Source organism: Rattus rattus, chromosome 18 (assembly GCF_011064425.1).
Source record: "Rattus rattus isolate New Zealand chromosome 18, Rrattus_CSIRO_v1, whole genome shotgun sequence".
NCBI lineage: Eukaryota > Metazoa > Chordata > Mammalia > Rodentia > Muridae > Rattus > Rattus rattus.
The window spans coordinates 41933611-41959938 of record NC_046171.1 but is presented as its reverse complement, the minus strand read 5'-3'; the positions used below and the strand labels follow the sequence as shown (position 1 = coordinate 41959938).

Here is a 26328-nt window from a genome sequence, read left to right as displayed (position 1 = left end):
CTGTTTGTACCCGTCGAACTAGCTTGGTGCAGGGGCGGGGCCCCACGTCACTTGAGTGACGGGCCGCGCGTAAAGCCTGGAGGCCGGAGTTTCGGGGTGGGCGGCCCCTGCAGGCTCTTCTAGGCTGACTGTTTTGGGGTATAGGGTTGTCGCGGAGCCCAGACTTTAACTGCAGTGACTGAGAGGGTTTTGTTTTGAAAGATACCTATGAATCAGAATGGGGAGATTTTTGGTTATGCACGTCGCATGTGGCGCAGGAAAGCACACACGTACGGCCTAGTGGCACGGATCGTGGGGTAAGGGAATATGAAGGCGCCAGTTGAAGTCTAAAGACTTGAAAAAGTCAAGCACGTAGCCGGCTGCTTTATCCTAAGAAAACTGTTGCCCGCTTCCAGTTAGGTATCTGCTGCTTCTGCGTTTAGGACTGGGGCGCACTGCACTTTTCCTCCTGAGCTACGCTTTTCCGGTTTGCCTTCAAATCCGTGAAAAAGCGAAGCACGACTGTCGCTGGGCGTCCCAGGTGAGGGTCCAGTCCACACCTTTTGGTGCCTGACGAAAGGCACCGCTATCTTCGCCGGCCAGTGTTTCCACGCCAAGGTAACCCCTGTCACCTGCGGCTGGCGTCTTATCTCGGGTGTTACCTGGTGTCAGGTTCTAATGAGGAACCCGATACTGGGGCGGGCTCCGACCCCACGCACCCACGGGCAGGCCGAGGACCCGAGAGCCAAACGCAGGGCCCAAGGCAGAGAGGGCGCGCGGCGGCGCCCAGCGGTGTGCTCCGACTTGGCCTCCCGTCCCGGGCCAGCGTGGGCTGCTGCGATTCCAGAGTGTGTGACCCGGGCACCGAGGGCTGCGGGAGCCCGGCCGAGTCCCGACCCGCGCGCCCGACCCCCACTCCCGCAGCCCCGCGCAGGCGCGAGTGCGCACACACGCGCACTCCCACACGCACGCACAGCAGCACTCCGGGCCCCCGCCCCAGCCCTCCCCCTGGGCGGGGACCCGCCCCGCCGTCAGCCTAGGTTGAGGCTCCCTGCGAGTGTCTATAACTTTGTGCTGCTGCCGCGGCCGCCCTGCTCGTGGAAGGGAGGAGGAGGAATGTGGAAGGCGGCGGCGCAGCACAGGCTGACAGGCGGTTCCTCCGGCGGGCTGCGGCGGCGGCCCGAGTGTCCCCTCGTCGCGGTGCCCTGGGCTCGCGCGGAATCGTACGCCCTCCCGCCTCGTCCCTGAAGGGAAGGAGCCGAGGTAGGCGCTGGAGCTGTGCAGCGGGGCGGCCGCCTTTCCAGTGACTCCGGATCTGTTTCCGAGCTGGGCCAGGCGCTTCCCTTTCCCTCCCCGTGACTCGGTGTGCTCTCCCCCTTCTCTCCCGCTAGTGTCTTTAAAGGACTTGAGGGAAGGGGGGAACTGTCAAGATGGCAGCAGCGGGAGCAAGGAGGTGATGAACGTGCTGGTCCGGGTTTTCTTGCAGTCCGAGAGATTTGGCGCTTCCCGACCTGTTGGAAGATTTATGTTCCCACTTGCTTCCTCCTTCCCGTTTCTGACCTGGAAGGGGGCGGAGGGCCCCACGTCCCCGCGAAAATACACCTCAGATCTTCTTAGCGGGTCCTGCGGGGTCGGTCCTCTCTCGTTGGAAGTCACCCTGGCAGGTCTGCACCCAGACCCCACGCTCGCCCTGCTGGTCCGCGGGTGGAGAGGAAAAGACGGGAGTTGCCTGCGCCAGCCCTAGGGGGCCACTGGTCTGGGAGGGGTGTGCAGCGAGGGGAGGAGGAGGCTCGCAGGGCCCGGGAACCGGAGAAGAGCCCAGGACTCTGCTGACTTCGGCTGCGCCTCCGCGGGAGGCACTTGAGCGGGCCGGAGCCAAACGTAAACAAACGCACGCACGCCCTCCGACCACTGCTGTGCTGTTGGGGTCCGGAGGCCGCCCCCTCTCACAGGCGCGGCCACCCCTCCCCCGGGGCGCCCCTCCCCCCTCCGCCCCGCCACCCAGCCCGGGAGAGACCTGCCGTTCTGGCGACGGCGGCGGGGGAGGGGGCTGCCCCGCGCGCGGCCGTCGATTCGCTCGCGTCTCCGGGGCGGCCTGGCCAGGGGGCGGCGTCTGCTGCGCCAGGTTCGCGGGACGCACGTCCCCAGGTCTATCCGTTCTAGGTGGCGGCCGCGGGCGAGGAGTCTCCGTGGACTAGGCTCCTGCACGGGATAACCAACTCTCTCTTCGCGTTTCCCTAGGTAGCTGGAGCTCGAGCCTTCGCGGCGCCCTGTCCCTCCCCCGCCGCACCCAGCCTGGGCGCGAGAGGAGAGAGCAAGAGCCCAAGCCGCGGGCGGCGGGCAGGCAGCGAAGATGGCAGAGGCACCAGCCTCCCCGGTCCCGCTCTCTCCGCTCGAAGTGGAGCTGGACCCAGAGTTCGAGCCACAGAGTCGGCCACGCTCCTGTACGTGGCCCCTGCAGAGGCCGGAGCTGCAGGCGAGCCCGGCCAAGCCCTCGGGGGAGACGGCGGCAGACTCCATGATCCCCGAGGAGGACGACGATGAAGACGACGAGGACAGCGGCGGCCGAGGCAGCTCGGCCATGGTGATCGGTGGCGGCGTGAGCAGCGCGCTGGGCTCCGGGCTGCTCCTCGAAGATTCGGCCAGGCTGCTGTCTCCCGGAGGGCAGGACCTCGGGACGGGGCCAGCGTCCTCCGCAGGCGCGCTGAGTGGGGGCACGCAGACGCAGCTGCAGCCTCAGCAGCCACTGCCACCGCCGCAGCCGGGGGCGGCTGGGGGCTCTGGGCAACCGAGGAAATGCTCCTCGCGGCGGAATGCCTGGGGGAACCTGTCCTACGCTGACCTGATCACCCGCGCCATCGAGAGCTCCCCGGACAAACGGCTCACTTTGTCCCAGATCTACGAGTGGATGGTGCGCTGTGTGCCCTACTTCAAGGATAAGGGCGACAGCAACAGCTCTGCGGGCTGGAAGGTGCGTGCCTATCAGGGGCTGGCGGCCGGACCTGCCAGGCCTACTCAGCGCCAAGCGCGTATGGAAGCGGTCGGTTTGCCAACGCCCGGAGAGGGTTGCAGAGGAGCTTCTGTTGTGAGGCTTTGGGGAAGGGGATTCTTTTCACTTCTACAGGAGGGAAGCCTGGGGATGGCCTCCGTGGGAAGGGAGGGCCCTGGGCAAGCTTTGGGCATGCCCAGGTGAGGAGGCTGTGCGCAACGCACACTAACGAGAAAGGACCAAGACGTTTGTATTTGCTGGATTACCCCGACTGCGGGGAGGAGGTAGATCCGCGGCCAACTTTGGAATACAGGGGGTGGATGCACCGAGGACAGTGTGGGTGGAGGGAAGGCGTGTGTGTGTGTGTGTGTGTGTGTGTGTGTGTGTGTGTGTGTGTGTGTGTGTGTGTGTGTGTGGTGTTTGGGACTGCGTTCAAGTCCTGGTATCAAGACTGATACCAGGAAACTGAGTGAGGCTCTTGGGGTTCAACTTGTGCTTGTGGGTGTTGACACCAACAGGCAAATCGATCCCATTAGAAAAAGCAACGATTGCGGACTGTTCTGGCCGGCTCTCGCCTTTCCTCACACACCTTTACTCTTTAGAGACGTCACTCCGGCAAGCCTGCCAGCAGCTAGCCTCCGAAAAGCTCTGGGGCTTGGAACAGGTCGGGTTTGTCATCTAAGGGTGTACTGGCTACACCTGCTGCTCCGGTGGAGGTCTATGCTGCCTCTGGCAACGTTTGAGGCGGGAGTCACGTGTCGGGGACTCCGGTCTGAGCTTTACCTGTGTGGGAGGGAGGGAGGGCTGATAGCAGGGTTGGGCCATAATGGCTTCTGTCTATAAAGGAGTCAGAGGAGAGACTCTTCTGCTCCCTTTCAGCCTCTTGGGGCACCTGACACGTGGTAGGGAGAGAGGTGAGGAAAGGCCTATGATGTAATGACTTCCTGCCGTTGGGCATCCAAAGAGATTAACTCCTGGTCCCCTGCTGGGCGGTCCTGCCCTTCTGGGCACCTCTAGGCCCCTTCCCTGAAAGCAGCCACAGGCTCCCAGATCTCTGAAGCTAAGGCCGTTTTCTTCCTTTTCCTACCTCACTGTGTCTCGGTGTATAAATTAGAGCAGTTTATCTTTCCAGAGACCCGAAATTAAACCCACGGAAGAGCCCTGCAGATAAACGTGACTTGAAAAAAGAGGGTCTAGTACGGAACAGCCTTGCGTGGATGGTTTACAAGCAAAACTCTGTGCTTCGATGCTTCGAACCCTAAGGTGGTTCACAGAAAGGACGGACCGGGCTTCTGTTTGGAAGTGTTGCTAACGCGATAGCTTTGAAAGCCGCTTCGAAGCAGACAGAAGGGGTTTACGGCAGTGTGCATCGTCTGGAAGGGGTGTGTAGAATTGGGCAAAATGCATTTGGTAGCTTGGAATATTTTTCACCAGTTTCACACTTGAAATTAAATCTGACATATTTGACTTTGCTATAGGAGGCTACTCAACTTTACAAGTTAGCATAGGAAAGGGTTTTGACATTTCCTAATATATGTCTGTGCATATAATATAATATATAATATAATATATATTAGAGTGGGGAGAGGGAGAGAGAAAAAGAGAGGGAGGGAGGGAGTATGTGTGTCTGTCTGTGTGTCTGTGTGTCTGTAAGTCAGAGGACAACTTTTGGGAGTGGTTCCCTCCTTCCAACAAGTGGATCCCCAGGAGTTGAACTCAGATCGTTAGGTTGGGTGGCAAGTCTCTTCACCCACTGAGCCATCTCACTGGCCCCTCTGTTTTTTAGGATTACAAAAGTAACTTAATTCCATAAGCAGTGTTTCTTGTTATTATGCTTATAAAAATAACACCAGTTTTGTTTGTGATTTTATTTTTTTATTTTGTTTTTTTTTTAAATTTTTTTAAAGATTTACTCCTGAAAGTGGTTACCAAAAGAAACTACAAATTGAGTTTGGTCCACCCTTTTAGAACGACTTTAGGATTTCAGTAGAGCTAAGGGGACAGTCACATGTGGCCATGTTATAATTGTTTATTTGTCTCTCAGTTTTTTCTTTTACTGCTGTCCTGCCTCAACTAAGGCCATTTGAGACACTGCAAAGAGAATACCTTACTGTGTTTAATTTAGGGCATATGTTTTATGATTACTTTTGCTTTAACTTTAAGGCTACGTGTCATGGAATCCTTGCAGACTTGAAGGAGTATAATTTAGTTGGCATTTTTGTAAGATGACCTTCATCAAAGGAAGCAGCCACGCAGACACTTCCATATATTTAAGGATGGGGAGAGAAGGCCCTTTGAACAAGAGGCCGGCCGCCTGGCCTGCTTTATACACTGGCTATGACTAAGGCCAGCCTTTCTGTTTGCTGGTTTAGTGAGGCAGGAAGACGAGGTAAGGGGAGAGGAGTCAGGAGCTAATGTGACCCAGGCCTGTGCATCCGAGTTTTGGAACTGACACCTGTGATGCACGGCCATTTTAGAAACCTGCGTTTTAACCACAGTACTTTCGTTGTGAGTTATACTTTAGGATTCTGAGCGTCTAAAAATGTCTAGAATTCAGGTTAACCTTGCAGACGTTTCCACACAGGGCAGGAATGCCGAGTCCTAAGACATACTTTGGTGGCTTTTTGGGCCAGAACATTATGTGAGTCTATAACCAGAAATATCACTTTAAGATAACCGATGGAAGCCGGGGCTTAATGGTGGAATCCTTTAATTCCAGCACTCAGGAGGCAGAGGCAGGCAGTTTGGCTTTGAGGCCAGCCTGGTCTACACAGTGAGTTCCAGGACTGCATAAGAGAAAGACTGTCTCAAAAAGCCAGAATTAGAAAAGACGCCTTGAAATAGGAATTTAGACCAGTTGGTTGGCTTGTTAGGATTACCTGGGAGCAACTGGAAAATACTAGTGCTCAGAGGATTTGGTAGAACTTGACTGTGTGTGACTTTGGCTTCGGTTCCTCAGTTCCTCGGGTGATCCTAATTTATAGCCGGAATGCTGGTGCAGCTCCTTCCCTTTCTCGCTGAAGAGATTAAAGACCGTTCTCGGATCACGGGTAGCACAAGGTTAATTAGCAGCTACAGGTGTGCAGGTCTCTGTCCCTGCCTTTCCACACCGCTTTCCTTAAATTGCTTTCCCGAGAGGCACGTCGGCGTCCCACCCCCACCCCCAGCCTACAAACACTGGCAGTCATTTAGACACCAGAAGGACACCAGAAGGACACACGGGAGCCCGGGGGCCAAGCAGAGGGGTCATGTTTGGGTAGCTGCAGGCTGTGTCATCCTCCGGTGTGGTTGCTTAGGAAGTCTGAAGTAGCACAAATGGCAAAAGAGAGCATTTTAACAAAAGAGGAAGCCCTTGCTCTGTGCGTGTTGTGCTGGGAGGGCGATGGCTATCTCGAAGGTCCCTTACCTCTCGGGCATTAGAGTGGAGGGAACAACCAGATGTGGATGTGGGGGAGGAGGTTCCTTTGTTCAGATTATGTTTACTTGGGGTGCAGTGTAGTTAATGTAGGGTGAGTTCCGTCTGTTGGGAGGCCCAAGCACTCCAGGGTTTTACCAGGGACCCCTCATCTCTCATTTACTGGTCTACTGACTCCCACACTCACTGACTTGCTTCTCATGGGTTAGGGCAGGAGACTAAACAGCCATTCGTTTCTGGGGTACCTACTGTGTGGGGTACCTACTGTGTGAAGACTCAGCTGTAGCGCAGAGGGCGAGTCTTCCAAGTCTGAATCTTTCGTGGGCAAGTCTGCCTTCTTGATGGTTGCAAGGTAAAAAGAAAAGAGGAGAGTTGGACAGCCCATGGTACTTCCTGGAAGAGGCCCTTAAGAGACTTCCATATACTGTGTATTAAGTGGTATTTTAATTGCAACTTGTTTTCAAATTTCATATTAAATTTCAAAACGACAGAGCTGCCGTCCCATGCTGGTTTGCAGTTTTTCCCTCGTCCCCTTAGGCCTGTGACAGTTGTGTGTGTGAAGAATCTGTCTTCTGCTTGGCCTTTGTTGTTTCGTAATTTCCTCTGGCTGCCTGTCTTTGTCAGTGATTCTCAGTAACACACTTCCTCTTTCTGCTGTCCCACTGCCTGCACTGGGGACTGTTTTCCTCTTTTGCAAAGCTGTGTCATTGACCTATGAAGTGAAGAAATTGGGCCTTTTATTCAGACTTTGATCTCTGAACCCCGTGTAACAGAAAGACTCTTTAGAACACAGCTAAGTGTGTGTTTCCATTCTCCTCAGAAAAATGAAACGGTAGCACCCTTATATTTAGGAGACTTCAAGAGGGTCTTATTTTAAGGAAAGGGTACCTCGGGACATGTTAAAGATAAACTTTTTAGTGTTCCGCCTCCGATTCATATGTAAACATACCAGATAGTTTATCTGTAAGATAACGAAAAAGGTTTGTCCTCTAAAAGAGTCATTTACTTGGACTAGGAAAAAACTTAGCGGACATCCACCCAAACTTGAGGTAATGTAGAGATAAGCTTGGTAGGCCCTGGGCCAGTTCACCTCTTACCCATTGCTGGTGTCTCAGCCTGGATTCCAGGGCTGGAGGAAAAATGGAATTTATTTTGTTGAAATGTCTTTCCTTCTGGGAGACAAACTTGATCCTCTTCGTGACTTATATTTTATATATGTCACAAATCGAGGAGTCTAGGAACCAGTTTTCCTTACGGCCGCTATAGAAAGAACTGGGGAGCAGACATACTACAATGTCTTTGATGTCCACCTACATTCCAGCTTGGTAGCAAGTGACTTGAAGACGGCACAGTGAAAATCCTTTGCATCTACTCTGTCAGTTCCTGTGTGGATTCAAACCCTACACGGGCACTCTGCCCAGCCCCAGGAGTACGGTGGTCATATATGGCGGATAAAATTCTAGCTCACAGGAGTCTAAGTTCCAGAGGGCAGAGACAGGCTGCTAGCAGGAAAGCTGCTTTGTGAACGTGTTCCTGGCGCTCACCCTTGGCAGCTAGCACATCGGTATTTCTGTTTTTCCCTGTCCCTCACCTCTGCCGAGAGAGAGGCCATTGCAGATAACAAACTCAGCATTGCTCTTAGGTTAGAGCCCCTTGGCTATCTGCAGGTCACTTCGAGATTGCTGCACCGATGAATGAAAGGCCTCTGTAGCGCGGGGCCTAGAGTTTGTGTGTGTTTGGGAGAAGCCGGAGTTTCCCAAAGTCCACCTGTGCTGGAGCCCACCAGCATCCGTGCATAACTGCGAGCGCTCGAGTCCCGTCCTCCAGGGAGGCCAGTCCTCTGGGGAACCGGATAGAGCTGACTCATCCGCACCGCTTTTCACTTGAACTCCTAACTAAAAGGGGTCACGAGAGGTCTCTTTCATTTCTTGCTGGTGAAGTACCAGGCCGGGAGCACGCGTGACCGGGTCAGGGTTTTCGTAGCTTGCTGGGGTGTGGTTAAAGTGTGTTCACAGGAATGCAGGGGCACCACTGCTGTGGAGAATGTGTTGCTAGCCTCTGTGGTTTCACAGCTGCTGCTTCTGTCAGTGCCCTTTGCTTCCAGTTCTGCAAGCCCCGACCTCATTTGTTCTCTTTGGCTCCTCCCCCTTCCTCTAAGCTGACTCTCATGGGAGGGGCTGCCTACCCCCAAGCCCCACCCCCAGTCTCTACCGGAAACTCTCAGTTCATCTTGCTGAAGACGTCCCCTCAGACTTCATTGCCCAGCTCCCCCCACCCACCCCCCACCAGGTTCTGAGAGACCGAGTGTTAGACAGCAGCAAGGATCTGCTCTGATACTTGGAGGTGCGAGGGTGCCCACAGCCACAGTCTTCCTGGCTTTGTGTGACACGACAGGGTGTGAAGGCGGAGTGTCTTGGGGGGTGTTGGCTTCTTATTATTAATGTCCCTGAAAACTGCAATTCACACCAGAAATGGGGAGGCGGGGTGGCGGGGTGGCATTGTATTACTGAAATAGAGGAAATCAGGTTTGTCCATCTGTACACTGTCTTCAGCATCAGCACGCACTGTCTGAGGGGTGTTAGCTGAAAGTTTCCTCCTTCTCCCATAGGAGGAGCCACGCTGGGCAGTGGAGCGTAATCTTCTGTATTGGGGGACATAAGCCTTGGATGCATTTTTCAGGCTATTATTTCTACCTGCTAGGAAATAAGTCACCTGCGGAGGAAGCGGGGTTAGCAGTCCGTCCTTAAGACCAGCCATCGCAGGGCTAACCTGTAGCTTTTCTGAGTTGGGAGTTTTCTGAATAGGTGATTAGGCAAGAGACTTAGATGGAAGACCCGGATTCTGGTTCCTTCTCTGCTGGAGTCGTCATGACTCAGACCTCTCTCTCCCCCTCCACACACACACACACACACACACACACACACACACACACACACACACACACACCCCTCCCTAGGAGAGCCAAGCAGACTTGTCAGCCTGTGAAGGGCTGCACGGGACCTGGCCTGGAGGTTGGTGCAGCCTAGGCTGGTTTAGAGGACAAGGGCTGGTTTGGCCTTCTGATCTTGAGATCTCTTTTCTTTCTTCCTCCTGAGTGCCCAGTGACTATTGTGAGATAACACCGCACAGCGAGCTCTGGTTGGCCGTGTTCCTTCTAGCAGCTGTGCAGTGCTTGGCCCGGGGGAAGAGGCCAGGTCTTCTTGGGACCCTAAGGACTCTGTTCTTGTAGTGAGGAGAGGAGCGCAAGGCAAGGAAGGGACAAGGCACAGCTGAGGAGACAAGGCCAAGGCGGGCCCTTCTCCCAGACCAACAGCATAGACATGGTTCTCTCCCGTGAGCCTCCTCTGACAGTCCATGCGGATGTGCTTGGCAGTTCCAGTGCTTGTTTTGAAGTTTATTGTTTACTTTTTTGAAGGCCCGGGCATAGGGGGAGTCCATATTCTATTTCTGCTTTCGCCTATGAGTCTTGTAAAATGGTAATTTAGCTCCTGAAGCCATTGAAAATCTACTTTAAATTCAGAGCCAGCAGAGGGAGTCCCCAGGTCTTTAAGCTTCTCCATAAAGCTAAGGTGTCTTGCCTTAAAGAATTCTGCTGTATAGTGCATCCATGGCTAAATGTCGTCGTTTCAGAAGGTAATTTGAGATGGAGAGTAACTTTGCTAAAGAAAACCTTAGTTTCCTAAGACCCATGATCACTTCCTATCTAAAATAGTTAAGTGGGAATCTACTTAGTTTCTTAAGTGTCTCACTTGGTATCCCAGGCAGTCTTTGAACTTGCAATCCTCATAACTCGGCTACATGCCTGTCTGCCCTCTGTCTAAGAGCCTTGTTCTTTTGCATATCATCCTGCTCTTGCTCTTTGTGGGAATAGTTATTTATCCCTGATACAAATGGACTGAGGAAATAGCTGGTAAAATGCTTACCACGCGGGCAGGAGGACCTGAGTCTGATGCCCAGAATTCATGGAAAGCCAGCTTGTTGGTCCAAGGGTTAGCATGGCACTTGTTCTCAAGCATGAGGTTCTGAGTTCGAATCCCAGGAAAAGGCCAAGACGCGGAATGCCTGCGTCCATAGAATTGTTAGGAAGAAACAGGTTTCCAAGAGCTCCCTGGCCAACTTAGCGCCAAACAGTAAGTTTCTAGGTCAGTGACAGACCCTGCCTTGAGGCAGTGAGAGCCACAGAAGATGGCTGGCACCTTCCACTGTCCTCTGCGTGTGCACTCATGAGCATACGTGCCTGCCCACTGGTGCGTGACGCCCACTGGTGTCTGGTGGGCACTTGTAATCCTAACACTGGAGGTAGAGTCAGGTTTCCAGAGAGCTCTGGCTAGGCAGCCTAGTCCTAAGTCAGCCCCAGGCCACTGAGAGATCCTGACTCAATAAACAAGATACAAAAGAGCTGGGAGAGTGCCCCTGACAATGACAGGCTAGCTTGACCGCTGGTCACCACACGTACATACATACACACAAAAGGATGTTAAAGAAGTATGCTTTCATAGATCATGTTAAAACCAACAGAATGGTTTGTTTCAGTGCCGCTTCGGTTGTGGTACTTCTGATGTTTTCCAAGCTTTCCCGGCATCCTGTGAGCCGGAATCTCGTTTCTAGCTAAGTTTTCTCAGTCGTGCCTTTGGGGAGCCTGTTAACTTCTTACAACTCTGCAGTGCTCTGGTGGGTCATTAGCCTTCATTTTGCTCCTGCCCCACCCCTTGTGGTGGTAGTTTTATTTAGATTTGGCGATTGTAGTGGGTTGAATCCTGCATTTTGTGGATTCATGTCTACACGGACGCTCAGAGTGTGACCTTATTGGAAGCTCGTGTGACTTTCTGAGCACTCGCTGTGTCCCAGCTGCTCACCTGTGTGTGATTTTGTTTTGTGTTTTTTTGTTTTTTTGTTTTTTTGTTTTTTGTTTTTTTTTGGTTACATCGACCCTACACAGGAAGTGGTTGAGATCCGTGAAAGTGACTTACTCAGGATTCACGCCTAGTCTAACTTGGAGCTCTTTAGCTTTCTGTCAGGCTCCTCTGCCTCCTGGAGTGAGGGTGGGATGTCGTCATTTCTGCATTGCTCTTGGCTGCGTTTCTTACATAGGTCACCAGTGATGCTCACACTAATCCCTCAGACAAGGGCTCTTGACCAGGGCTCTTGACCAGGGCTCTTGGGAGCTTTGCTGACAGCAGCTAATGTCTCTCTGACCTGGTGTCTTTGTTACTTCTCTGTTGCTGTGAAGAGACCCCATGACTGAGATGACTTCTAGAAGAAGGCCTCTAGTGGGGGTCCACAGAGGGCGAGTCCATGGTCAACATAGCAGGGAGCATGGCAGCGTGCAGGCAAGAATCTTGCCTGGAGAGCTTGTATCTTGAGACGACCGCAAGGCGAAGAGAGAATTAACTGGGAATGCTGTGGGCTTTTGAAACCTCAAAGCCACCTCAGTGACATACTGTTAGCGAGGCCACAGCTCCTACTCCTTCCCAAACAGTTCCACTAACTGGGACATACTGTTAGCAAGGCCACACCTCCTACTCCTTCCCAAACAGTTCCACTAACCGGGAAGCGAGTATTTAGTATATGTGCTGCCGAAGCGAGCACATGGAAGCGAGTATTTAAATGAACTGATGGGGGCGCTGTTCTCATCCAAAGCTCCACGGCTGGTAAGGAGTGAAGGTGGACCATGGTTTAGCCTGGATATTTTCATGGACTGAAAACTTGAAGGAACCTGTACAAGCCTGCTCCTTTAGTGGGAGAAGGAGGCTTGGGACGTAGCTTTTAAACTTGCAGGTTTAGCAGCTCTGCCTTACAGTTTACTATGGGCCACTGCTCGGGAATGACAGAGCCATACATGGAGTGCAGAGATTCTCTGGGCTGGGCTCTCTGGTGGGACTCCTGTTGCCAGACAGCAGGACATCTGTGCTTCTGCAACAGGTAGACAGATGACAACACAGCCCTAAGAAAAAGTAGGTTTCAGGAAGAAAAAATTTACAAGTTCCTGGCAGAAGTTTGGCCGCCAAATCAGATTTCATAATTAAAGGCATTAAAAATATTTTTCTGAGGTGGTTGACTCTATGCACTGCAGTTATTAGTGGGTTTAGAGGCAGGCTGCCAAGACAGAGACAGGGATGTTGCATAATGCACGGTGCCAGCCAGGTTAGTGTTTATCCCTACGGAAGAGCCCGCTGCCTTCGTCTTCAAGGTAATATGGGCAAGTTAGCCATGCGCTGTTTAGAATTGAACTACTGTTAAATAGGAAGCTAAGTATTACATGTCATCCTGAACGTGTTGGAGAAAACGTACACTGTGGCTTTCGTAAGGAAGATAGGTGAGAGAGGTCTGAGAGTTTCCAGATGATAGGCTGAACCCCTTTGATAAGCCCGAGTGTGCAGGTTGCTTCTGCCTGATAAGGGCGGCCAGCATGCAGAGAGGGTGGGGTGAAGGGTGGGGGACAGTTGAGACAGCCGGTGGCAGTGCCTGTGGGTATAAACCTGACGTTTACATAAAATTACATTATTTGAACTTGTTGAATGTCTCCTTGGAAACTGGGAGTGGGATCAGATGGAGGGCTGGGGTCTGTCAGTAACTTTCCTAGCAGAAGGAACAAACCAACAAAAACCCATAGCGAGGGCATGAATTCAGGCCACTCAAATCTCAGAACTGCTTTTGTCCCTGAAGTACTTTATTACACTTAAGACTGATATTCTTCCACTCTGAGTTACCCCGATGATTGCCTTTACTCCATATCGCACAGAGTGATGTTTAAAGCCTCCCGCTTGCCGCCACCTCTTGATATTTCATTTTAATTTTCCTTAATATTAGTTGACTAGTATTCAGTTATGTTACTTTTCTTCCTTGTTGTTAGAGTTTTCTAAAGTAAAACACTTTGTTCTAGATGTCTCCATTTGAACTTTTTGGTTTCTGTCTGTCTGTCTGTCTGTCTGTCTGTCTCTCTCTCTCTCTCTCTCTGTGTGTGTGTATGTGTGTGTGTGTAAGTGTAACTATGAGATAGAATCTTACTAATGAGTTCCTTCTGGCCCTGAGTTGAGGTCCTGCCCCCTCAGCCTTCTTTGTGCTGAGATTGTAGGCTCCAACCACCACTCCCAGCTGCTATGTGAACTTTTCATTCCAGTAAACTCTCTGAACGCATGCATTCACACAATGAAAACTCCCTCGCCCAAGGTCACTGCTGCCACAGCCCTTTAGCATTTGTGACTCTAACTAGTCGCTCTGGCTCCAAGCCACTGACCCTTCCCAAGTTAAGAGTTTGTTTACTCTCTCTCTCACTTTTCATACTTGTCCACTGGATTCTGTTTATCATTGTTTTGTTTGTTTTTGTTTCTTCTCCTTTTTCCCCTCGAAGTTTGTTCCTTTGGTAACTTGAGAAGAGCCATCTCCTTTATTGGTTCTTTTGCTGTATAGCCCCATCAACAGCATTAGTTCACTATCGTCCGTCCGTCTGTCTGTCTGTCTGTCTGTCTGTCTATCTATCTATCTATTTATCTATCTATCTATCTATCTATCTATCTTTCTATCTATCTTTCTATCACAAATAAATAGGAGCCCAGAGGCTAACACAGTTTGCAGCAAGTCAGTTTTAAGTAAAATCGAAGCCGTGAGTTCAAGCATTTGGCTGGATTTCGTTAGGAAACATAAGAAACAATAAGTTAGATCAGCTGCAGTGTCTATGCCATCTGAGAAGCAGGCCGGAACTGACCACTGGAGATGTTCTGGTCCTGATCCTTTGAGGACGGAGCAGGTACTGTTGGTGTGGCTTTAGCGCGCTTGGGCTCTTAAGCTCGGGTAGATAACCTCCTAGGTGAGCGGGTATACGGTTTCTTGAAATTAGTGTCCTAGATCAGGCCTTCTATCTCCAACCCCATCCAATAAAGATACGTTTACAGCCTCCCGTTTGAATAGGTGCGTGTCCTCTGCTGAACTGAATCATCTCAATCAGTCCCGGGGAGTCTTCCCTTTCCAAGAACGATCCTTATTTCAGATGGAAAGGCTCCGTGATTTTGGCTGTATTTTAGGCTCTATGATACACAGTTATTAAGGTTAATATTTGCCCCTGGACAAGGGTTAGTAGGTGTTCTTTGACAGGCGGGGAGAGGTTTATTCCAATACTCTCATAAAACCAGAGCCTGCTTCCAGTTAATGGACACAGTTATGAGTTCAGACATTTGGTCTAGGTTTCTTTAGAGGGAAAAGTAATCAGGCGCATCATTTTGTGTAACCTGGAGAATCAAGTCTGAGTGAGTGTCCGGTGTAAGTGGCCTGGGGCTGACTGTGGAGGCAGTCCGAAGCGATGTGGTCTTGTGCTGGCTTGTGGGTACCCACCCCGAGTCAGTGAGGCTCTGCGTGCTGGATCTTTTGTGTTAGCAGAAACCATTGGCTACTCAAATGGGTTGAAAATGATTACCAAGTGAATTTCTTAAATAAAATATTGTAATTCCCATTTGACTATTTAAAGTTTTCGTTTAAAGATATCTGTAGTCTATAACCAAATTTTAATTGATCAGCCTGTTTTAGCTCTTCTTTTTCTTTTTTTCGGAGCTGGGGACCGAACCCAGGGCCTTGCGCTTGCTAGGCAAGCGCTCTACCACTGAGCTAAATCCCCAACCCCCTGTTTTAGCTTTTCATGCTGTAAAAATATGCCTAGAATTCTGTTTGTTATTGGTCTCTGATTTTGGAGACAGGGTCTACCTCTATATTGGGCTGGTCTTGAAGTTGCTGGCGGTCCTCCTGCCTCAGCTTTCTAAGTGTTGGATTATAGGCATGAGTATACCTGGAACTTTCTCTGGCTTCCGGGATTCGCTCTGTGACCCTTAAAGTCTTTGCTCTGGCGTCTTGCTCTTGGGGTCAGGTTATTTTCTGCCTCCAGTATGATCATGAAGCTGACAAGAGACGTTCGCTTCTCTTTTATCTCGAGTGGATCTTTACTGCTCAGGAAGAAAAAAAAGTTCATTTTATTGTTTGTTTCATGTAGTTTGACAACTTTGGAAAATCCAATTTATCAGAGCATTGCTGGATGATCATTTAAACTACCAGGTGCTTGCAGAGTTTTAAAATCTATCTCACCATCTCCATCCCCCTTTAAAAACAAACAAAAACCCCACTTTATTTTGCTGAGGGAGAAGGTTTTTATTCTGGCACAGGGTTTCAAGGTTGAACCTTTAGATAATTTGCAAAAAGTTCAAGCTCCTTTGTCTCTAGTTTGTGACTGTTAGCTCTCCTGGGGAAAAGTACACCTTGTTATAGAAGGGTTTCCTGATAGGCACTTGGACTGCTACCAAGCCTTTGGCAAACGAGGGCACACTCTAGCTGTATTTTAGAATCACCCGGAGAGCCTTAAAAATGCCAATGCCCACATTCTTCTTAAGACAGTTAGGGGGGGTCCCCAAGTGTGGGGCTCAGTAGCCGTATTTTTTAAGCTTCTCAGATGGCTATAATATAACCATGGTCTTAGAGAAGTGAGAGGGATGTTGTCCGTGGAAGTAATTGACTGTTTTGGTAATGACTTTTGGACCTTCTTACACTCCTTCTCTGTGGGAAGAATCCAAGTCGGAGAGTTCTCTCCCCCGTTGTGCCCCTGACCCCGCCTCCCACCCCAACTCTGAATGAAAAGAAATGTGGTCGAGCTGGGGCTAAGGCACTTGAAACAAGAGCATCATTCCTTAACAAGCTATATTTAGTGCAGTCTCTTCTTTCTTTTTGTATAATCCTAAGTGGTTTATTCAAATTCCCCACCACCCACTTGTTTTTCCTTGTCTCTATTGGACCCTACTTAACTTGGTTTGAAGTCTGAAAGAACTTGAAAGAAGAGATGGTACTGTTAGGAAACATTGTATAAGACTTGAAAACTGAGACACATTAACTTGTGTCTTCGGAGAGCCTCCTGTCGGGTATACTGTATCCGCCACACTCTGATTCCCTGAGCTATTGACTGTCACAGCGTGGTTCTCAGACCAACCGCGCTGACATTACACAGGCACATGTTGGGAATACAGATCCTCAGACCCACCCCAGACATACTACGTCAGAAATTCTGGACAGCCGTCGGTTGGTTCTCACAGGCTCTCTGGCCATATTGCTGTGAGCTGAGGCTTCAGATCCGAGCTTTAAAAGGCATCATTAGAATTTTTTTCAGACTTACTTGTGCGCTTTACTTACGTGCTTGCATGTGTATGTACCATGCATGTGCCAGGAGCGGGGACGGGGGTGGGGGGGGAGCCGCAACCGGAGCTATAGATGGTCGTGAGCTGCCGTGTGGGTTCTGGGAATCAAACCTCGGTCCCCTGGAGGAGCAGCCAACTTTGTTAACTGCCGAGCCATTTCTTCAGCCCCCAGAAACAAGTAACGTCATTTGCTAAGTGTGTGGAATTCTTGGGACGATTCGAGAAGTCAGAATCATAATTCTTATGCCACCTTGGCTTCTGAATCCTGACATAGGGGAAAATGAGCAGACATCTTGTGATGGACTGTGTTGAGCATAGCAAAGCCCTGTCCCCTTGAGTATTCTAGACCAGCCTCTCTCTCTCCCTGTAGCTGTCTGCGAAAGGCAGGGGCCAATCTCCTTCCAAGACAGCGGGTGGGAGGAAAAGCTCCTACTCAGCGGTGGCCAGCGCTCATCCTGAGATATGTGATGTTTTCAAAGGGCTTGCGTTTAAATGAGATTCTGGTTGTTTTTCCTGTTTGTTTGTTTGTTTTTGCCTTTGGGGGAACGTCCCCAGTCTCAAGACCAGCGTGCAGCCAGGGAGTAGCCTCTGACTCATCCCCAGACAGACTGGAGATGTGTGGGAGAAAGATAAGATTAAAATGTGCTGGGTGTAATCAGGGAGAGAAGGGGAGAGGGGCAGCCCTGGCAACGAAGGCAGGCGTGAGCAGGTGGCATCTGTCTTGGCTCACGAACCTAAATGGCGCCTGGCCTACTTCACCCCTAGGTGAAGCCAGGGGTGGATGGAATCTTTGCTGCTAGCCAGTTTCATTGGATTTGAAGTCCATTAGGCAGGGCCTCAGCAGCAGCCATATCAGACAGAGCTGATGGCCTTGGGAGTGTGCTAAGAACAGTGGGCTGGCTAGGACTCAAGTTCATTTCAGGACCTCTTAGCTGCCGCTTCAGAATATTACATGGAGTTCATAATCACACATACATAGTGGATACACTGGTGTGTGTGGGGGAACTACCCATATAAGTTTAGACTATATAAGCCCTTGTGTTAGTAGTATGCCAGGTCTGCCAGGCTGAAGCCCCGAGGATGTGGCTTGAGTCCTGAGCTCCCCCAGGACTTTGTCCTGGGCTTTCTAAGGGAGTGGGGAAGGCTGGACGATCACTCTCCTCCCCCATCAAGGTTCTCGAGAGGGTCAAGAAGACAGCTTGAAATGTTGGGCACCATCAGAAGGGACAGGCAGCTGTTTTTGTTTTTTTATATCCGAGGCCAGAGTATAGGAGTCTTCGGTAGTGTTGTGAATATTGCTGGCAACGTTCATACCTGAACCGTAGGATAGCTGTAGGGACCTGGGAAGAACAGAAGTTGGATGGAAACTCGGACTGCTTGGAACAATGAATTGTTTCCTTCCCAAGCTACGGCTGTTCCCAGATGAAACGTGTAAATATGGCTTCCGTTTGGTTTCCAAAAGCGCAGGCCTCTCTTGGCATGTTTTGAGAACAAGAAAGCAATATGTTTTGAAAGGTTCTGGCACTGAGAATTCGTCTACTGTGGAATTAGGTTCCTTCAGAAACACCCAGGCTCATGCAATCAGTGCCTGCTGGGTAGAGGGGTAGGAGGGTCGCCTCCATCCCAGTGGGGCCCTGAGACCTTGGCTCGCATGAACTTACCCGCAGATCCAGCGAATGAAATTATGTGCACTTCCTCTCTGTCAGAGGCCTCGGGAAGGTCCCCCTGTCAACAAGGTTAGAGAGTTGTAGGTGAGAGCTCTTATCTGTCTCCACTAAAAGGGAAGGCGGTGCAACACCATTACAAACCTTCACTCTGAGTTGTCAGTGGGTGTGAGTGTGCGGTCAGTGGGCAGGTGTGAGTGTGAGTCAGTGGTGGGTGTGAGTGTGCAGTCAGTGGGGAGGGGGGGGTGTGCGGTCAGTGGGCAGGTGTGAGTGTGGGGTCAGTGGGCAGGTGTGAGTGTGAGTCAGTGGGCAGGTGTGAGTGTGTGGTCAGTGAGGAGGTGTGAGTGTGCGGTCAGTGGTAGGTGTGAGTGTGCGATCAGTGGTGGGTGTGAGTGTGTGGTCAGTGAGCAGGTGTGAGTGTGTGGTCAGTGGGCAGGTGTGAGTGTGCAGTCAGTGAGCAGGTGTGAGTGTGTGGTCAGTGGGCAGGTGTGAGTGTGCGGTCAGTGAGCCAGGTGTGTGTGTGTGTGGAATCAGTGGGCAAGTGTGAGTGTGCAGTCAGTGGTGGGTGTGAGTGTGTGGTCAGTGGTGGGTGTGAGTGTGTGGAGTCAGTGGGTGGGTGTGAGTGTGCGGTCAGTGGGCGGGTGTGAGTGTGCGATCAGTGGGTGGGTGTGAGTGTGAGTCAGTAAGCGGGTGTGAGTGTGCGGTCAAAGCCTTTTGGTTTATGGGCCATCTTCACAACTGTGACTGTCGTTGAACACCTCACAGTGTGCCCGAGGTCAGAGTTTAGCTGGTCTACAGATGAGGTGTGAGGAAGAGTAGGGAGTGAGCAGGTGGACAGTTGGAGATGGGAACCCAGCACTGTCTTTTCCCCTTTGACAGAACTCCGAAGTCAGTCATTTATCCAAGCCTCAGAGATTTTGATTTTTAACCTGATTTTACAACAACTGCCTGAGATCGGTGGGTGATCTTTTCTAATATAAATTCTTAGTCTAGTTCAGAAGGAGAGAGGGGAGTCTGGGGGACCTGCTGGGGTGGAGACAAATGCTTGTCACTCAGAGCCCACAGTAAGAACTCTGCAGTATCCGGGTGTAGACAAGTTAGGGTATAGACAAGTGTCCACGCGGAGCACGAGAGACTTTTCAGACTGGTAATTTGGCGATGTGAGGTTGATTCCTAGGGATGGCACTCTCCAGTGTGGCCATTTTTCTTGAGGCCGCAGTGCAAATGTAGTGGTGTACGGAGAGTGGACTGGTCAGCTTTGCGGGTTTGGAAATGGGACACACAGATACTTTTACTCCGGATTGCATCAAAGCTTGCTTTGGGTGACCTCACTCACTTTCCTTCCTCTCCATTTCTCTCAGTCTCCTCCCCCTCTGCCTTTCCCCTGCTCTCCCCTGTAGGAGAGACCTGTGTACAATATTTTAGTGACTGGTCACACGCACAAAAGGCATTGAGACGTTTAGAGCCCCTAGACCTGGCTTTCCTTCTCACTGTAGGTCAGGACGTTGTGGCGGTGGCCACAGTGAACCATGTTGAACGGTGGAGGAGAGGACAAGACCATAACTGGACACAAGTCTAGGAGCATGGAAGATGGGCCAGCATAAACCCCGCGGCAGAGGCCGGAGGGACATTGTGCGACTTTAACAGATTATTATGGGATTGCCAGTATGGGGTGTAGGAGTTAAGTGGTGACATAATTTTTCCCAAGAACATTATCAGACAGCGCTTGTGTACTCAGGTGCTGACATGGATGGCTCCACTTTGTAATAAGGGGGAGGTCGAACTTCCGGCCCCAGTGTGGACTCGCTGAACCTGGGAGGACTGTGACCCATTGCAGAGCTCCCAGACTGGCAAGGAGAGGGAGCTAAGTCGTTAGAGGTTTGGAATAAATAATCGTAAGGCCTTCTACTTCCAGAATTACCTTCCAAGGAGTTCAGAGTTCAGAGTCATTTCTTTTCTGTCAAGGTGGGAAAAGAGTTCTTTCTACAAACTAAACCTCCCAGAGTCCTTGGTGCTAGCAGATGTTCGAGTAAGAGGAAGGAACTGGAGAACTGTTCGCACCATTTTCCCCACTGCTGACACTTTGTTAAAGAACATGGTTGGCATTTCAGCAGTTATGTGGGGGCAAGTAAATTCTGCAGTACCCCTAGTTCTGTCAGGAGAAAGAAATCAACCTTTTCCCCTGTCGGGTAAGCAACCAGGGGAACAAGCGCCTGCCATCCATCCCCCCGTAACTCAGATGTTGGGGTCCTGGGCATCCTCTTTTCTGAGGGAAGCAGGCCGGCCTCTCAGCTTGAGTGCAGGTGATGGCCGCATCATGCCCACCCAGGGTTTAACATCCCACCTGCCTGCAGCGCTTTGTGTCCAGTTATGGGTGCTCAGGCATCCTCGTCAGCCACAGACTAAGTAACATTTTCAGAAGCGGTTGGACCTTTTAATATAAAAATTATGTGCTGCTCGTATGTAGAATAGGGGCGGCCCGAAGGCCTAAGACAGAACAAACAACCGTTTGTGGAATGATGCCTCCATTCCGAGGGCTTCACCCGTCGTGTCGTTGTGGAGGTGAATTAGCACTGGGAAGACAGTTTTGGGGCAAACTTGGTGTTTTGTTTCCTTCGGATGCCTGTGTAGCTGAGTACGAGGAAGGGAAGCCCAAGCTGACCCAGAGGAGCTCATTTGGTCACTGCCTTGTCCTACCCAGGCCACGGTTAGATGTGTCAGCCTAGACCATTCCCCTGACTCTCAGGGCACACGCCTGTGTTCCCAACATCCCCATTCATCTCAAGCGACCCCACTTTCCCGGAGGTCTGACCCGAGAAGCAGTTGATGATGAATTAATGGCGAAAACCCACAGCGAGGCTGCTCTTAACTCCTCATTGATTAGGCGGGCTCCTGCATTTTTATTTATTCATTCCGAGACAGTTCTTCACCGTGCGTCCTGTGGTCTTGAGGTGGCCTGCCTGTCTCACGAAGATGTGTGACATCTGTCAGGACACCATTCTCACTGCAGACACCACCACCCTATACCCTAGCGAAGAGTAAGACTGTTTTACTGTGCCCAGTGTGGAGGCATGGAGTACCCGAGGGAGACTTTGTCCTGGTGGCCAAGTTCAGACCGTTAGACCCTGAGGGTTTCTTGCCCGGTGTCATCTCTGTAATCCAGGATGATGGGCCCTGAGTCTCTAAGTGGTCATGTCTGCTACAGAGGGATCTGCTGCTCCTTCAGTCTTACTTCTGGGCAGCCCGGAGAGTGAATGTTTGGGGGAAACTTGGTCATCTTTGGGGATTTGGCCCCCGGAAATGATTTTCTGTAACTTAAAGTCTTGTTGGATATTGCCGAGCTCTTGGTTTGTCCCTGAGAGCCACAGCGCCACTATGGTCACTTAATGTCAGCAGGGATTTCAGTCTTAACACTGATTATTAAGAGGCTCGTGGCCAACAAGAATTAATGAATTAAATCTATGCGTGCTTCGAAGGCACAGCGGCAGTACACCAGATTATCTGGAGGCAGCCTCTGTGAATGGTTTTGTCTGTCACAGATGGCCGAACGACCGGTCTGGTCCCTCAGGAGTGGCTAGTGGCATTGCCACTGGTTTCTGCAGCCTGACTTGGGTGGAAACCTAAAGCCGAGGGAAGGTGTCCGTGCCCAGGGTTCTCGTGAATTGGTCACTGGGGACAGGATGTAACGATTTGGTGCCTGTCTGCTTATTCCCGCTAACGTGCAGCGAGATGCAGAATGTGCACCTCGGAAAGACGCACAGACTCAGAAGTAGGCATTGCTTGTTTTCCCGTCTAGAGATGGGGCCTCGTTGTGCTGTCCAAGCCGTCCTTAACGCTCTGTATTCAGGTGATGTCCACCTCAGCCTCCTGAGTAGCTGGTAGAGCTGACGAAGTGAGCTCTACCTCTTTCTCTTTCTCTTCTCTTTGTCCCTCTCCCTCTCCCTCTCTCTTTCTTTCTTTCTTTCTTTCTTTCTTTCTTTCTTTCTTTCTTTCCAGAATACCACTATAGACCCCTGGCTGCCCCGGAACTCACTATATGTAGACCAGGCTAGCCTTTAGCTGACAGAGGTCTTCCGCCTGCCCTAGCTTCCTGAGTGCATCCTGGCTAGTGCAGTGTGGTGAGTGGCCGGTCTGAGCACAGTTCACTGGGAGACGGCTCTCACTCACTCTGGCTGGAAAGAAGGGCAGTCGTGTGAGCCTCCCACTGCCTTCGTTATTTTCTCTTCTAAGATAACCGACAACACAGTGTCGTGTTTTTCTTTTGCTGGTGAGAGTGTTATAGTAACGAGAAATTTCCCTCGGCCTCCCAACTCCCAAGGAAGAGCAGCAGAGCACAGAACCTGCTCGGCGACCTGGGTACTGGGACCTGGGTGTTGCCCTCCTGCCATTTTTTGGGTCTGTTATTTGTTTGTATGACCCGTGAACGAATACTGAGTCTGCTTTCTTAAAGGAGCCAGGCTGGCTCCTCCTAGCACGGCTTATTAGGGGAGTCAAGGGGTGGAAGGTGCATCACAGCCCCAGGCCCTTGGTAGCATGTGGGGGATTTCACCCGTAGTCGTACTGTCTGGAAACTTGTATTTATCAGGAGACGGAGCCAATCTTGGATGATCCCAAGTGCAGTGTGCATGTAGAATAGTTTAGGTTTCCATCTGGCTGAAACCCAAGAGGTTGTAGACTAGTAGAAGATTAATGACAACTTTCCCAAAGCGCCCTGGCCAACCGCAGAAGCCCTCTGATAGGAGGCAAAAGGCAGGGTCTTGAAGCCTATTCCCTGTGCAGAGTCCCTAAGCTGGGCCCATTTGAAGTGAGAAGCTGGGTCCCTAATCTGTGCTGTGGTTCTTGTTAGGCAGTTGTCTCTGCCAGAATATCCAAACCCTGAAGAAGCTTGGCGAGCTTACTGTCCCAGCTTTTGGAGACCAGGTTTCCCGGTCAGGGTTTACATTCTGCTGAAAACCCTTACAACCCAAGGCCTCGGAGTTCCCACAATGACCTAGCACAGGGGTCCCAGCCCACTTGACCTGCGCACATGGACACAGTGCTGTTCAGAGCCCCGGTGGCGTGGGGTCATGGCTCCTGCACTCTTGCAGGAGACTGTATGCCTCCCTCCTGGGCACTTCAGCAGAGAGGGGCTAGCTGCTTCCCGGAGACAGTGAGGAGCCTCTCAAGGTGTGCCCCGTGCACTTCTCCATTCACAGATGTCTCTCTGTTCCCATTAGAGGCTGAGAGGCTATTCAGGGCACATTAAGAAAAGCTATCGTTGTCATTCTGTTAGCCTGCAGCCTCTCTGGTTTTAGTCAGATGAAAATCCAAACCACTTTAAATACACGTCGAGCTCAGTATCAGGTGAACTCCAGAAGCTTCTGCAGAGAGGGGATGTATTAGCCCTGGCTTCAGTACCTTCTGTGGCCCCTGCCCTCAGGTGTCCTCCCAGGGTGTGTGGCAGAAAGATGGGGGACACATGTCTGGTTTTCATCTTGTCCCCTCCCCATTTTCTTAGCAACTTGGCACAAATGTTGAAGAGATCTGCGGTCCCTGTGTGGGCTCATCCTGTGGGAGAGCAAAGAGCCCCTTACCAAGGTGGTATCGATTTCAAACTTAATTTGCTGCTGCTGCTGCTGCTGCTGCTGCTTTATGCTGCATGGTGACTTGGAAAACGTTTGCTGCTGAGTGACGAAGCTAAGGACCGTATAGTCTTTAAGGGGGGCTGGAGTTAGGCTAACTTTGTCAGTAACAAACGGGACCTGCTTTGAACTTTGAACTGCCTCTGAGTGACAGCCTTACCCAGCAGAAGCTCAGCCTTCTCTTGCTGAGGTTTTCCCTTTATACATCTTGAGGAACACATTGATGTAAGAGATGGAGTTCTCATTTTGGGGATTTGATTGTCTGAGATGGCGACCCGGTCCATTTGAGCAGTCCTCTGTCGTTGACACACTTGCTTTATACTTCCTTTTCTGGCATCCCAGGAATTCGATTGAGTGTATATGGATTCAGACTTCAATGCCCGAGTCTTACGGGGGGGGGGGGGGCGGTATGGATCAGGGAGGAGCCTGCTAATGGGCAGGGAGATGGAGGAGCTTAGGGGAGTTTGCAGAAGACTGATGCTTGCTGACGAGGGTACCAGGGGAACTTGGGTGTGGTGGCACCAGCACTGGAAAGGGCCACAGTAGGTGACCAGACCTGACCATGATGTAGGAGTCTGTGTGGGTTCATTTCTTGTTATTGAGCACTCTCCTTACAATAACCTGGAGGTCAGTAGCTTTTCTCTGACAATTTTTATTATTAATTAGTCTATTTATTTACATTCCAAATCTTCCTCTCATCTCCTGGTCCCCCTCTCACAGAGTTTTCCCCCCATACCTCTTCCCCTTTGCCTCTGAGGGCCGCCGTCCCTCCCTCTTCCACCCCCAGCATCCCCTTCTCTTGGCCATCGAGTCTCTACGGGATTAAGCACATCCTCTCTTACTGAGGCCGGGCAAGGCAGTCCTCAGACCAGTCTGTGTATGCTCTGGTTGGTGTCTCAGTCTTGGGGAGCTTCCAGGAGGGTCCAATAGTTTCTTTTGTAATTGCTGGGTCTTGTCCATGCTTGGATTGGTTGGTGTTAGGTGGGTCCTTGGCCAGACTCACCCTGCTTGTATGTGGTCTGTGACTGTAGGCCCAGTGTCTTCCCTGCATCCCCTTCAAGATGTTCCCACTTATTCAGGGCAGGAAGGGGCTCTAAGTGACAGGAGTGTCTGGGCAAGAGCTGGTCCCAGGCTGTCAGCTGGGGGAAGTCAGGTAAAGGGGTGGGTGAGAGTGGGTGTCAGGTAGCTCCTGACAGCTCTGTGGGCTGCCACATCTGATGCAGATGTTTGCAAAGTGTGAGTCTGTATGTGAATGTGTGCTGGGGTACACACAATCGCACACTCACGCGCGCGCGCGCGCACACACACACACAGACACACACACACACTTACCTGGGGGTGGGGGAAGATTTGTACATTTGTTCTCTGTGAGGGCTGAGCCCACTAAGGCATAGGGCCGTGGTTTTTCTCCCCTCTGGTTTAGACCAGAATGTGTTTCTGCAGGCAGATAGACATTGTTTAAAGTAGTGTGCTGCTGGCCTGCTTTTGCAGTGTCATCAGGAACCCTTGAGGAAGGGTTGAACCTCTCTAAGGTTATCTGTACTTGGTTGACTGGCTGATAGGACATTTGGTTCTAGAACCTGGAACTTTCCTCTTGCCCACCTATGTTGAATTGTCAAGACATGGGATGCTCGATGTTTTTATGGAGATTTAAGGGTTCCTGTACTTTGAGGTGCTCCCAAATTCCCAGCATTAAATGGGTACACGCAGAAGGCCCCACTCTGCCCTCTTCCTGCCTTTTCTCAGTATAGCTGTCCTTTCTAATGTCTGTTGTTTACAGTGAAGCAAAGGAGATAGCTTTAACAGAGAGAGAGGCCCTAAATTCTACCACAGTCTGCTCACCCTTTGCACTGCCGGGACCCCATTTCATAATGTATTGTGTCGTTTTTAAACTGATAAGTTCAATAAGGGCAAATATTAATATGTCCTCTAAAGTGAGTTATTTTAAACTATTAACATTCGTTTCGTAGCCTATCTGGTGGTGCATATCTCTTACCCAGCACCCAGGAGACTGAGGCAGAAGGTTTTTGGGTTCAAAGGCAGCTTAGGCCACATAAGTCAGTTTCCAGTCAGTCTGGAGTATAGCGTGAAACTTGATCTAGAAGAAAGAAAAAAAAATGCATTTTGCAAGTTCCTCAGCATTCCTTGTTTGTTGATTTGATTGTATTGACTGGATATAGGTTTTTTTCCCCTGTTAAATTATATAAAAAAAAAATTAAGATTTACAAAAAGATAAATCGGGGTTGTTGAATGATTAACTGCCTCTAATGAGCTGCTACATTTTATAATTTTTAACGGATGGGCTCTTTTACTGTGTCAGACATTCGGTTGTGGCTGACTTTACAGATGTGCATCGAAGCCTGTGCCTACCTGCAGACCTGCCTTCTCCTCTCTTCTCTCTGGCCAGTTCTGCTTCTCTTCTAGTCCCTAGTGTCCCCCCCCCCCCTTTGCAAAAGAGAAAGCAGGGGCTAAGATGGACCTTTATTTAACACCG

At 50.8% G+C, this 26328-nt stretch overlaps 1 protein-coding gene across 2 annotated transcripts in view; it reads left to right on the top strand.

Moving 5' to 3' along the window:
* The first annotated feature begins 1019 nt into the window (after positions 1-1019).
* Positions 1020-26328, top strand: part of Foxo3 (forkhead box O3) — an 89637-nt gene continuing 64328 nt past the window's right edge. Inside the window, exons 1-2 of one of the 2 annotated variants that reach the window (XM_032888496.1) lie at positions 1020-1242; positions 2221-2950. In XM_032888496.1, coding sequence (XP_032744387.1) covers positions 2333-2950 — 618 coding nt within the window. In that variant the 5' untranslated portion in view covers positions 1020-1242; positions 2221-2332. Of the gene's footprint in view, positions 1243-1265; positions 1644-2220; positions 2951-26328 lie in introns of those variants that run through there. The other variant, XM_032888498.1, reaches the window with a different exon arrangement.